We start from the raw sequence: 13,072 nt of genomic DNA on the forward strand, positions 1-13,072 counted from the left end.
TCTGTTGAGGGGCATCTGGGTTCTTTCCAGCTTCTGGCTATTATAAATAAGGCTGCTATGAACATAGTGGAGCATGTGTCCTTTTTACCGGTTGGAACATCTTCTGGATATATGCCCAGGAGAGGTATTGCGGGATCCTCTGGTAGTACTATGTCCAGTTTTCTGAAGAACCGCCAGACTGATTTCCAGAGTGGTTGTACAAGCTTGCAATCCCACCACTGCATCTTACCTCCTGAAGGTTGCACCACCTCTCAATAGAGCCATTGCCTGGGGCCCAAATCTTTGTCACCAGGGATTTGGGGTTACATGTATCTAACTGTAGTGTATTCCATAGGATGAAGGAAACAGGCTTCTTGGCTTGAGATACTTGTTCCGGTTTCCTGGTTGATAGACACTAGGATTCCAAGCTAGACCTCCCTTTCTATATTTGGAGGACCCCATGCATGCTTGGGTATATTTTTCTTCCCAGTTAGGATGCAGCTTTTTCTGCCTTATGAAAGCAAGCCTTTGGGGCTGAGACTGTAGGTGAGTTGGTAGAAACCTTGCCTAGCATGCATTAGGTTTGATCCCAGCACTGCCTAAAGTTCCAGAATTAATATCCTTCCCAGGGTCAAAGTAGGAATTCCCTGATTCTGTCTTAGTGTAACCAGTTTTGCCACCCCAAGATCAAATGTGCCCATATAGAATGAACACTGTCTCCAAGGAGGCGGAACTCTGAGTTGGCTGCGGGGGCATTGTTTAGAAGTCAGCAGCAAAAAGCTGCAATTAATCCACCCTGGAGCTATCATTGCCGCCATTGCCTCCTGGCTTCTAGGTTGACTCAACTCTCCTAAAAATAACACAATCCAACATCTGGTAAATCTGCCGGCCCACTGACATTCACGCCGAAAGCCAACACTTACTTCTCTGCAGTAAGACCAGCTCCCACTCTCCTCTTCTGCTGTGGAGGCCAGAGAGCAACGGGCTTTCCCTTTCCTTTTTAAGTTTTACCTGTATTCTTCAAATTTCCTAAAACTGTGTATTGATATTGTAATGGAGAAACAGTTTCTCTTAGAAAACAAGCTTGGGAGAGGGGAGAGGACAGAGCACATGAACAAAGCATACCATTTACAAGCATGAAAATGTCAGTGTCAACTGTCATCTATAGCTAGCACATGCTAATGAGAGAAGAGACATCAGCAAAACAGAAACAGACATTCTACACTGTCCTCTTTCCTGACCTGGCCTGATTCCAGCTCTAAGGACTATGAAGGCACTGACTGTGGTTTTTGCTTTTTCTTGTCTTGTTTTACTCTATGGGTTTTACTCCATGGCCTAAGTGTGACCGGCTTGTGCCATCATGGCAGGAAACCCATGGATTGCTTACCCCCAGGGGAGACAGGTGAGCCCCTTGCTCTGTGACTTTGGACGAGTCATCGATCCTCCCTTTGCCTCCATCTCCCTGACAGCTCAGCTGTCCCCAGAGCAAATGTGAAGACAACACAAATGACAGACAGGCAGAGAGCTCTGAGCAGTGTCAGGCACCTCACAATGGATATTTCCTAAGGAACTCCGAGAGAGTCACTGCTAGCGTTTCTAGGGTCCCCAGGACTTGCGGAGGCCCTGTCACTGTTGGGTTCCCCTGAAGACCAGGCCTCTGTGTGGCTCAGGCTTGGAGTGGAGCTTGTGCTCCTCATGCCTCAGCCTTCCGAGAACTGGGACCACAGCCACGAGCAGCGTGTGACTCTTGGCCTGACAAGATCTTCAGGTGATTGTATCCAATCTTCTCTTCCCAGTCCCTGATTTTATTTTATATTATACATAGTTATTTAAAGCTGCTAGCCTTTTCATCTAAGTCTTCCCATCCTTTTCTTCTTTAAGAATTATTTTTGACAGTTTCTTCTGCATGCAGGGACTTTGTTCACGTTCCTCTACCCTGTTCCTTTCTCATGATCCTGTCCTACAGCTGTGGGCCCCTTCTCCATCCTCCATGTCCTGCTTCTGCTTTAATGCCCCACTTTTTCTCTTCCTTCCTTCCTTCCTTCCTTCCTTCCTTCCTTCCTTCCTTCCTTCCTTCCTTCCTTCCTTCCTTCCTTCCTTCCTTCCTTCCTTCCTTCCTTTTCCCTCCCTCCCTCCCTCCCTCCCTTTCTTTTTCTAGGACAAGGTTTCTCTGTGTAGCCCTGGCTGTCCTGGAGCTCACTCTGTAGACCGAGCTGGCCTTGAACTCACAGAATTCCATTGCCTCTGCCTTCCGAGTGCTGGGATTAAACAGCACGGGCCACAACACTGGGCCACAGATGCCTCACCTTTGTTTGTGTGAAGCCCTGTGTGGGTGGTGACAATGACTGCAGCAGTCTTGCCATATCCAGAGGACAGTGCTTTGTAGTGCCCCCCCCCCCTCAGCTCCCACAGTCTTTGTACCTCCTATTCCATGATGAGTTTCCTGGCCTGGAGATGGGTGATGTGGATACCCCATCAGGTCCAGGCCTTCTACATTTCTTTATTCTCAGCAGTTGACAAGTTACTAGTGTCTGCTTGGACCATCACCCACTGCAGAAAGAGGCTTCTCTCACTTCCAGTGGCGGCAGTTTCTGGGTACAAACATAACGATGCAGGAGGCTCGCTAACTCCACATACATTTAACAAACATTATAGGAGATTCCCTACGGTCTGTGCCCCCCCCCCCAGCTATAGGCCTTTGACCAGGCTTATAATACCAGTCATGTGTTCTCTCCTGAGGGTAGGCTTCAGTTCCAACCAGGGAGCAGTTGGTTGCTCTGGATCTGTGTTAGCATTGTTGGGCCTGAGGGCATATCATGGCTGGCAGGCTGGTATTATTGAGCACGTGTTTCTAAACCGAGTTAGGTTACTGATAACTTTTTTCCCCAACAACTTTGGTGCAAGCTAGTCATTAGGCACAGCATGACCAGCTCAGCTCCAGCTTGACTTCATGGTGTCCTATAGCTTAAGTGTATGTTGTCTCCACCAACAGGAGCTTACCATTTAGTCCTGGTAAGCAGTCAGGGACACTGGCAATAACACTCTGAGTGGAGGTATCCAACCCCTGGCACTGGGGTTTAGAAACCCAGGGCTTCTATGTTTTTGTGGGTGAGGAAATTAACAGGAGGGTGTGCCAGTCATCACATTCCACATACTGAGCTCCTGTGTGTGTCTACACCACATATCTACCACCCGGATTAAGATGGAGAACATGTTAAACACCCAACAGACTCCCTCAGGCCGCTCCCATCCCTGTTACATAGCCTCTCTTCTGACTTCATTCTCTACAGAAAAATTTGCTTAGCCTTACATTTTCTGTTACTTGAAAACATAGCAACCCAGTCTTTTGTACATGGCTTCTTCTGCTGGACTTTTTGTCTGGGAGGTCCAGATTTATCATTCAGAGAGTGTTAGGTGACTCTTTATTGCTGTGACATGTCCTTCTGAGTGTCTCACAATTTATATGCCCATTGATTTATTGATAGGTCCTTGTGAGAAATGCTGGTACTTTGCCTGCTGTCAGATGTCTTCTGCTGGCTGTAGATTTTCATTGTCACCTATGGAGTTGCAGAGTCAGGGGGTGGGGGTGTTCATGTGTTTGATTCCAAGTGATCTTGGTCACTCTATGTCGCATCCCCATCTGTGATGGGTGAACATCCCACTTGCCCTGTATTCCTCCACCACTGAGTATGACATGTCTTCTTCATTGTACACACTCTGGTATATACTGGTCTCTCTCACTGACCATCATCAACCTATCTATGTCCCTGTCCACCACTGGAACACCATTTCATTCCTGACCTCAGTTATGCTGTGGGGATCTGGCAGGTCAACTTGACAGAGCAGTCTTTACAATATGAGCACTTGGACCTGGACCTTTCCAGAGAGCAACCTGTGACAAAACATGACTTTGGGGAGCACATTCCAGAACAGCTACCTGCTTCTGCCTCCTGAGAGCTGGGAGTAAAGGCATGGGGCACCCCAGCTACTGTTACTGTGTGCACGCTGATTTTCCTGTGCATTTGTTTGTCTGGAAGATCCATTCTCTTACATTCTCTCTCTCTCTCCAGCTAGTCTGATACATTTTCATAAGATTTCTTTGGAAAGAAAGCTCACCCTCAGGACTGGGGAGATGGCTCAGTCAGGAAAGTGCTTGATGTAAAGACATAAGGCCCCGAGTTTAGATCTCTAGCACACACATAAGTCCAAGCAGGACAGTGTGTGCCTCTAAACCCAGCACTGGAGAAGTGGACACAAGAGGACTCCAGTAGCTTGCTGGCCAGCCAGGCCAACTGACCCCGTGAGTTCCAGGCCAGTGACAGATGCTGTCTCAAAAAACGAGATAGTGAGCAATTGAGGAAGGCATGGAATATTGACCCTAGCCTCCACATCCATGAGCCTACACCGCACAATCACACATGTACAGAGACACATACATCACACATGAGAAAAGAGATAAAAGAAAAATAATACCCAACCAAGTAAGCAGCCCACACAGTGGGGGCTTTAGAACACCGAGGAGAGTGAGCCTTCTCCTTGTTCTCTTTATTCTCCTTGTCCTCCTTCCGTTTCATCTATGGTAAAGTCTTTTTTTTCTTTTTTAAAGCATAGCTGAGAGCCCACATGATGACTGGGCAGAGGCTGGGGCTGTAATTTTGTGGGTAATGACTGTGATTTTGTACAAGGCAGGGGTAGACTACAGAGACTTCACCAGGAACAAAGGCAAAGTGGGAGCCACTTGTTCTAAAAGGAGGTCATGATTGTTTATATTTAGAAAAAAAAAGTGTGTGTCTAGTTTCTACCTCCCTTCTGCCTTCCCTTTAGAGGTATCATCATGGCTGGATGGCATCTTTGCATCATCCTTGTGCCCTCCAAGATGTTAACTTGGCATCCAGCAATTTAAAATTCATCTCACCATCAAAGCTGACAGAAAATCCACCTGCCGTGTCTCCACTATGGCATCCATCCTCATTTCTCAAACTTTGTGAAGTCATTACACTCCTAATGGCACCCCCACATGTATCAGTGACCAGATGCCCAGCTGAATCTCCTTCGGTTGCTGTGATAAAATCTCCTGACCAAAGAGCCTTAAGGGAGAGAGGGTTTCTTCTGGCTCACAGCCCATCATGGCATGGGGTCAAGGCACAGGAGCCTGAAGCAAGGGGCCACTCAGCACCCACAGTTGGGAGGCGGAGAGCAATGGGATGCATGCTGCTGTAGAGGTTGCTTTCTCCTTTTTATACAGTGCAGGGTCCCTTGGCTAAGATGCTATTATGCATAGTGGAAGGTCTTCACTCCTCCGTTATCATAAATGAAGATAATCTCCCACAAGCATGCCCAGAGGGCTTCTGCCCCAGGTGTTTCTAGGTTTCAAGTTGACAACTGAGATTACCCATTGCAGGAATCATTTCTCAGTTGCTGGGTGTTCTTGGGCCATCTGTGATGGTTATGACCTAGGCCTGAATGCCTTTGCTCCAGCATATGGAAGTTGCACCTTTTTTGGTAGGAATGTATTGCCCTCATGAGAAGTGTATGAGACTTTAATCCTGTTGGGGTTAAGGATATGAATATAGAGGCCAGACCACCTGGAGTATGATCTCATACAAACTACCTAATCTGTTTATATTCTCAGTTTCCCTGTCTGTAAAACCAGAGCGAGCGACCTCACTGTGATTTAGTACATGTCAGTACTTCAGTAAGAACCACACTCTCTCTCTCTCTTTTTAATTTAACGGGAGAATGGGCTTTGATTAAGGAACAGAAAAGAAGAGAAGAGGAAAGAGAACACACTGGGGGTAGGAGTGTGGCTCGGTTGGGAGAGCACTTGCCCGGTCCAGTCCTCAGCACCACACTGGATGCGGTAGTACATATCTGTAATCCTAGCACCCAATCGGGAGTTCAAGACCATCTTCAACTACTTAACTAAATTCCAGGCCAGCCTGGGCTATAAGAGACCTTGTCTTTTGTTCTGTTTTAAATTAATTAAAAAAAAAATCAAATAAGCATTGTTAACTTCTGATAAAAATTGCTGAGAAGAGAGGGTGATCCTGTCCTTTCTGTGACCTCATGGGGACTGGTGCTGCTTGTGAGGGAGCTCAAAGGAGCAGCTTCTTCCTGCTGTGAGATCCCTGGGGACTTAAGTTCCCTGGGGACATTTCTCTCTCCTCCCACAGATATCAGAAGCTCCCTGAGGGAGAGACTTTGCCCTAAGGATGACAAGCTAATGCAGGTGATTAACCCAATTAGACTCAACTGTAAAGACTGCTGTTCTCACACTTGACCCCCGTGGTTGACTCAGTAGCCAGTGAGTGATGATGCTCTTTCTCCAGACTGGTGCAGGCAAAGCTGATTCCCAGACTCAGTTTCTGGAGATCCATTTGAAAATCTGGGGTGGGTCCCCAGGTGAGCAGGCATAGTTTGTGGTCCCACATTCTCTCCTTTGACCCCAAGGCCTCCTCCCTCTCCATCGCAAGCTGTTGGCTGTGCGATATCTCTGGGCTGTGACCTCTCAGCTGCAGGACTGGAGTAGGAGAGGATGGGAGAGTGCTAGAAATGGAGCCTCATTGGTATGCAAGCCTCTCTTGTCACATTGCCACTAAATAGGAGCTGAAGAAGGGCTGGCGCATCTCTCTGGGATTTTCCACTCCTCCTGGCCCTTCCGGAATTGGCTGGATATCAGCATGCCAAGGGGACAAGGACAGGACAGGGGCACTGAGGTGTCGTCTGGTAGAGATCTCTAAAGTAGAAAGTGGGTTCTTCCAGAAGCTCTGCTAGATTTCTCCCTACCTATCCACTCCCCCAAGCCTCCCTTTCCAGAGCATCTTTACAGGGCTGGATCCTGCAAAAAATGGAAGGACTAAGACCTCTTGGAATACAGGTCATTGATTGGTTGAGGCAGAGACTGTAGGTGGGTTCCACCGCATCCAAGAATTCTGTTTACTTTTTAGCAAAGTAGTCCTTGCAGAGAGTCCTCATGCTTAAAAGATACCTAAGGTAAACCATGGGCATCAGTGGGCACCCACAGCCTGGGCCACTCCTGTATCCCAGCAGCACTTAGGACTTCTATGGAGGAGGGGAGGGGGCCTCCCCAGTAGGCTTATGCAGTAGTAGGATTTTAAGTACTGTCTGCTCACTAATGTATGACAGGCGAGAATTAGCTTGAGCAACCAAGAATGTACTTTTCTAGTCCTTTACTGTGGCCTTGTGATTTCAACTAGCATATCTACTGTCTTTGTTTCTTTTTACTTCTAGAGATGGGTGGTAATAAAACATATGAGCTATAGAGTGAACACCCATGTAGCCGCCACCACCCAGAGGGAGATACTGGCAACTCTCTCTCTTTTCTCCTTTTTCTTCCTTCCTTCTTTTTTTTTGGGGGGGGAGGGAGGGTGGTGGCAAGGTTTTGCTATGTACCCCAGGCTAGCCTTGAACTTGTGATATGTTTGATTCCATCTCCTGAATAATGGGACAAGGCCTGGTTCATCAACACTGTTGAGTTTCTTCCCTGAGTAGTGAAGCCATGTGCCTGACTCTTGAACTCAGAGTTCCTCACTAGAGTGTGCTTCCCTCAACACCAAGGTTTGCTATAACCAAGGCTATGCTCTGCACTGTTCTGAGCCTACCATGCAACTCCCCTTCAGTGTGCTAATCCAAGTTGGGGTATAGCGCAGTGGTTCATTCATGCTCACTGCTCTGTAGACTCACTCACTGCTCCAGAGCATACAGTCTGTTCTCCTGTGGGATGATGGTAATTTGCCTGTCTTCCACTGCTGTGAGGTGGTATTTACTTAGTTACTTTTGCCTTTGTATCTGTGTTTGTATATGCATGATTTTGTATACGTATAGGTATGAAAGTGTGAGTGTATGTGTGTGCGCACGCGTGTGCACATGCACATTTGGAGGCCTGATCACTCTACTTAATTGAGGCAGTCTTTCACTGAACCTGGAGGTCCACCCCAGTCAACCTGCCCTGGTGATCTCTGCTACCAAGCCCACCTGACTTTCATGTGGGTGCAGGGTTTCCGAATTCTGGTCCTCTGGTCATCATGCTTGTTCAACAAGAACTTTAACCACTGAGTCATCTCCCAAGCCCCATGCTGTAAGTGTGATTTTTATTCTCCTGTAGTAAGTGTTGTCTCAGAAGTTAACTGCCTTTGTTTGCTAGCCTAGGCCTAGTTCTGGCAGTTTCTAAGCCTCCGTACACTCTAATCTAGGCCTAGCATGTTTGCAGCCTCTGAGACTTACTGGGGAATAAGATCGCCCTTCCTAGTTCTTTCAGAGCTCTCCTGGGCTTGTTCAATTCAACTGTTCTGGCTCAAACTCCTCTCCAAGTTGACTGATTCAATCTGGCTTCTCTTTCTGCCTTTGACTTTTTGCTCTGCTAGGCCTCAAACTAACTCTAGCAGTCTGTTCTGATTTTTCTGGCTCCTTCTCATTCTCTGGTTTGTCTGTCTTCACCTGTGTCTAGCTTGTTCTTTCTTTAACTTGTCTCTGTAAAACTCTCCTGGTAAACCTGCCTCCTTCCCTCTCTGCTCTGCTCTCTTAAGTAGCTTCCTTTTCCTCTCTCTTATGAGAGTTGGACATATCCTATTCTGTCAAATCTTTCTCTGATTGTTACTTTGTCTATCATTCAATGAAATATCACTTTCAAACATGAGTGCTTCCTTCTACAAACTAACTTTACCTTCCTTATTTTGGATTAGAGGTGTGTATATAGTAAGGGCATTTTTAGCCAGAGGGAGTAAAGATATGTGCTAAGAGCTGAGCCACATCACAACTAGAAACAGTTTTATTTTTGTCTTTCAGTAAATAACACAGTCTTGGGCTTCACAGCAACACCATGCTGTGAGAATTTAATTCTCATTGAGTGATTCATGCCTATAGAGCCTTCTGCACAACACAACAGATATGGTGTCGCCTGTATTTGTCTTGAGCCTCCATTTCCTTTGCTAACATTTTTCCAATATGCTTGCTTACCTAGAAGAGATTGACAACTCTGTAGGCGGGGCCAGGAATGGGGATGGTCCAAGCTCCCCAGATGATTTCACCATAAGGCCACACCTCTGTGTTTACTTTCAGCCCCCTCAACTCTAGACAGTCCCTTGGCTGTCTGTTTTGAAGAAATCTCTGGCTCAATCCTGTCCCCTCAGGTCTCCGGGTGTCCCTGTGATGCTTGGAAAAAAAGTTCTGGCCTTTTCTAGAGCAAGGGCAGAAACTAGCAGTAAAGAGGCAGTGAGGGACGGGCAGGACTTGTTAGAACCGGCGACAGAGGCACACAGGTGGATTCTTCAGGTATAGCAGAGGAAAATTTAAGGAAAGCCAAGGACTGGGAATCCTTCCCAAAAACCAAGTCTTACCTTCATCCACTAACAGCACCCTGTGCTTACCTGACAGTTGTAGATCAGTTTAATTGGAGGCTCACAGGAACTACCATGATGCATCAGGTTGTAGGCTCTGAGGGTCTTGTAGTCAAGTTTCTTTAAAGAGATTCTAACTATAGTCTATTTTCAACTCTAACTGAATACTAGTGGCATACAGGAACTCCTACGAATGCCTGGGTCCCAGGCCATTGATAATCACAATTTCTGGGATGAGGCCCAGACTCTTGGAAAGTGACCATGTGGTTCTTATATGGACTCTGGGTGTAGAACCTATTGTCTGCAGGTCAAAACCTCTAACTGGCATCCATCAGAGTTACTTGGGAGCTTGTTAAAATGCTGGCCCTGGGCCCTGTATAACTGGATTGGGCCTCCTCTTAGTTTTGTTTACTGTTACTATGATAAAATACCCAGACAAAAGCAATATTGGATTTATTTAGCTTGCTGTTCCAGGTTATCGCTGTAGAGAAGTCACAGCAGCAGGCGCCTGAGAGAATCAGTCACATTTCAGGAGCAGAGAGCAGTGCATGCATTCAAGCCAGAGTCAGCCCATTCGCTTCATCCAGTCCAGGTCCAGGCATAAAATAACATTGTCCATTTTCAGGGTGTATCTTCGCACTTTAGTTAACCCAATTAACCCTCAAAGGAATGCCTGAAGTCCAGCCTAACCTAGACAATCCCTCATTGAAATTCCTTTCCCAGTTATTATGTTATGTTGTTGATTATGTTGTTGACAATTAAAACCATCTTTGAACTTGAGTTTATAACTCTACGTGACACCCCTTTGACCACACTTGAGAACCATCTCACTGGTCTGCCCACTTGATGCCAGGCAAGGTCACCTTGTATGTTCCAAGGGGATCCAGTGCAGTCCTGCTGTGTGATTATTGTTTGTCTTCCTGCCTGTATGGGCATCAAGCTGGTGGCTTGAAATGGGCCCTAAACAAGATAGACACTACAAAGACCTTACTTACCCAACACCCTCTCAGTCATAATCTGTATAGCCCAGGTTGAACCAGAGGAGGGGAGGGGAGGGGTCACTGAGAAAACTGCAGAGTATTTCCAGCTTTGAAGGACAGGTGTCACTGTTAATAGGCTCTAGAATCCTAAATGCATATAACATCATCATGTGATTTCCTGTATAGCCGACAAAAGAGGTACATCTCTACATGTAGTAACATTTTAAATTATTTATTTAACTGTGTGTGTTATGTGTGTGCACATATGTGCACGCACAGGAATGTATGAAGTCTGGAGAACAACCTTGAGGAGTTGGTTCCCTCCTTCCACCCTGTGGGTTCCTGGGAGCAGAACTTAGTTCACTGGCTTTGAGGCAAATGACTTTACCCACTGAGCCATCTCACTGGCTCTGTCTGTACATTTTAAAAAACATTTTTAGCTTAAAGGCTCCCAATATTAAAACCAGTCTTGTTAATGTTAATACAGTTTGAGACTACCTTGTGGTGGCTCACATCTTGAGTCCCAGAACTTGAGCAACAGAGGCAGGCAGGTCTCTGAATTGAAAACCAACTTGGACTACACGGCATGATTTAGACCATTCCATAGTGAGACTTGTCTCAAAGAGAGAGATCAGGGGAGAAACAGAGACACCAGATTCAGATTTTAAAATGTTTGCATTTGAAATCTTGGCTTAGGTCTCAAGTATAAAGACTAGATTCACTTAGGTTTCATATTTACTCAGACATATAGTATAAACAATTTTATGGAATTAAAAAAAATGATTCTGTGCGCTCCAGAGTTAAAACATATAGAATCAGCTCAGTACAGCTTGTTCTACACTTCACATTTTGAGATTTAGGGATTTCCACCTGAGTAATTATTATTCATAATCCAAAAAACGAGATCAGTATAGGGACCGGATAGAGAAGGAAAGGATTCTGGGAACCCTGGCATCTGGGGAGAGTTCCACGTAGCCGAGACTGGAAGGAGAGGAGGATTTAAGGGAACCTACCTTAGAGTCCATCTCAGTAAAGCCCTGTGCGGGAGTAAGGATGACTGCGCTCTAGGAGAGCATGCAGGCCACTGCCATTGAGAAATAACCCACTGCGGTGCCGACAGCAGCCCTCCCTTGCCTGGTGGGTGTGTGCCCTTAGTAGACTGGGGAGTCATGGCTGAAACCTCTGTGCTACACAGTAACAGTCCAAAACCCAGTGCCTGACAGAAACATGGTGCAGTTCCTAAACCAGGGCGGTGAACTCTCAAAAACAACCTTTCAGGCATCTACACAGGAGGGAAGTTACTAGCAGCAGAATTAACAATGGAAGGTCTGGGTGTGGGGATGGTTCAACTGTACACCGTGTACAGAGCTGGCATGGGGACCAGGGTTTGGTTCCATGTAATACCGAAGGTCACAGTGGGATTGTCTTGTAGTCCCAGAGGATCCATGGAGTTCTCCAACCAGCCTGTCTCAAAATGCAAGGCGGTGGTATCTAAGGACACCCGCGGTTGTCCTCTGACCTCCAAGGCATGTGCACTCGTGCACCTAGGGCACACACAAATACAAGGTCTTTACAGAGGGGGCGTGGTTCAGTGACAGTGCCGACTTATGTACGCATGAAGCAAGCCCTGGGCATGTTCCCAGCACCACAAAACAATATTAGTAATAAATAATACATTTTAAAGAAGAGAGTTCTTTCTAAAAGAATTTCCCCCATTGGGGGGCTGGCTTCCCTTATTTATTTGGGGACAGCACCTGACTTCTTGGGATTAATCCCTCCTATACAGAGTGCTGTGCTCTGGGTCCAGCTAACTCCCCTTCGATGAAATGGTGCCAGGCAATAGATCAGGGTGAATCTGCCATCATTTTTAGTAAAACTTCCTTTAGCACTGTAACCTACAATGGACCCATGAACTTTTTGTTTTCTGAACTTAATTCCAAACTCCCATGAACTGGAGTGTGTGTGTGTGTGTGTCCCGGCCTTCATGTGCAATCCTGTGTTCCTCCCATTGTCTGAGGGGCCAGAACCATTGTAGGGGCTCTGTGGGGTTTGTTTTAAATGACCATGTCCAGACACCAGTTTCCAACTGGCAGGTCTGCCTTTGTGTGTGAAGTTAACCCTCTCTCTCTCTCTCTCTCTCTCTGTCTTTGCAGTGAAATGTAAAATGGAGGACGAGGAAGCACCTGCTGCCTCAGCACTGTATCCTTAGCCGATGTCAGTGGCAGGATGTGTGGCAGGATGATGTATCCAGTCTGTACTTTCCCTAGTACGGTGTCTTTAACAAGCCTTAGTGTGGTGGATGCAGAACCCTTTGAACGTGAGGAGGGATTTGTTGCAGAGAAGCCAAAGCACTTTAGCTTCCTGCCTTACCCCAAATCCTCTCCACGGTGTCAGCAACACCCTCTGAGCTGTCACTATTGGCATGCCTCGTGACCGTGTCCTCTGACACCAGTGTTCCCACTTTTGCCAAGATCCATATTTTAACTTACCTCAGATCTCTGTGTTAGTTTTGCCTTGGTTTTGGGGTGTTGAGATAACCAGTGGGGCCAAGGCTCTAGCACTGAGCTGTTTCCAGCCCAATAAGAGACAGTTGTCAGAAAGGATTTCCATTGTTAAAGCCCCAAAGTATAACAGCAGGGCCCTATTAACTTAATGGTCCGATCGGTTCTGTGGCTGCTGCTCGCCAGGATTCTCCCATTTAAAATGCCCAGACGTGGCTGAAAGCCTCCTCAGTAGTCTCTGACTGACAAGCTACCA

General features: G+C 46.6%; 1 protein-coding gene across 1 annotated transcript in view; it reads left to right on the forward strand.

The window, feature by feature from the left end:
* The window catches only part of Iqck (IQ motif containing K), a 116,421-nt gene extending 103,351 nt beyond the window's left edge, over positions 1–13,070 (forward strand). The window contains exon 9 of the mRNA XM_021166501.2: positions 12,469–13,070. Coding sequence (XP_021022160.1) covers positions 12,469–12,524 — 56 coding nt within the window. The 3' untranslated portion in view covers positions 12,525–13,070. The remainder of the gene's footprint in view (positions 1–12,468) is intronic.
* The last annotated feature ends 2 nt before the right edge of the window (positions 13,071–13,072 follow it).

This window comes from Mus caroli, chromosome 7, assembly GCF_900094665.2.
Source record: "Mus caroli chromosome 7, CAROLI_EIJ_v1.1, whole genome shotgun sequence".
Taxonomy (NCBI): domain Eukaryota; kingdom Metazoa; phylum Chordata; class Mammalia; order Rodentia; family Muridae; genus Mus; species Mus caroli.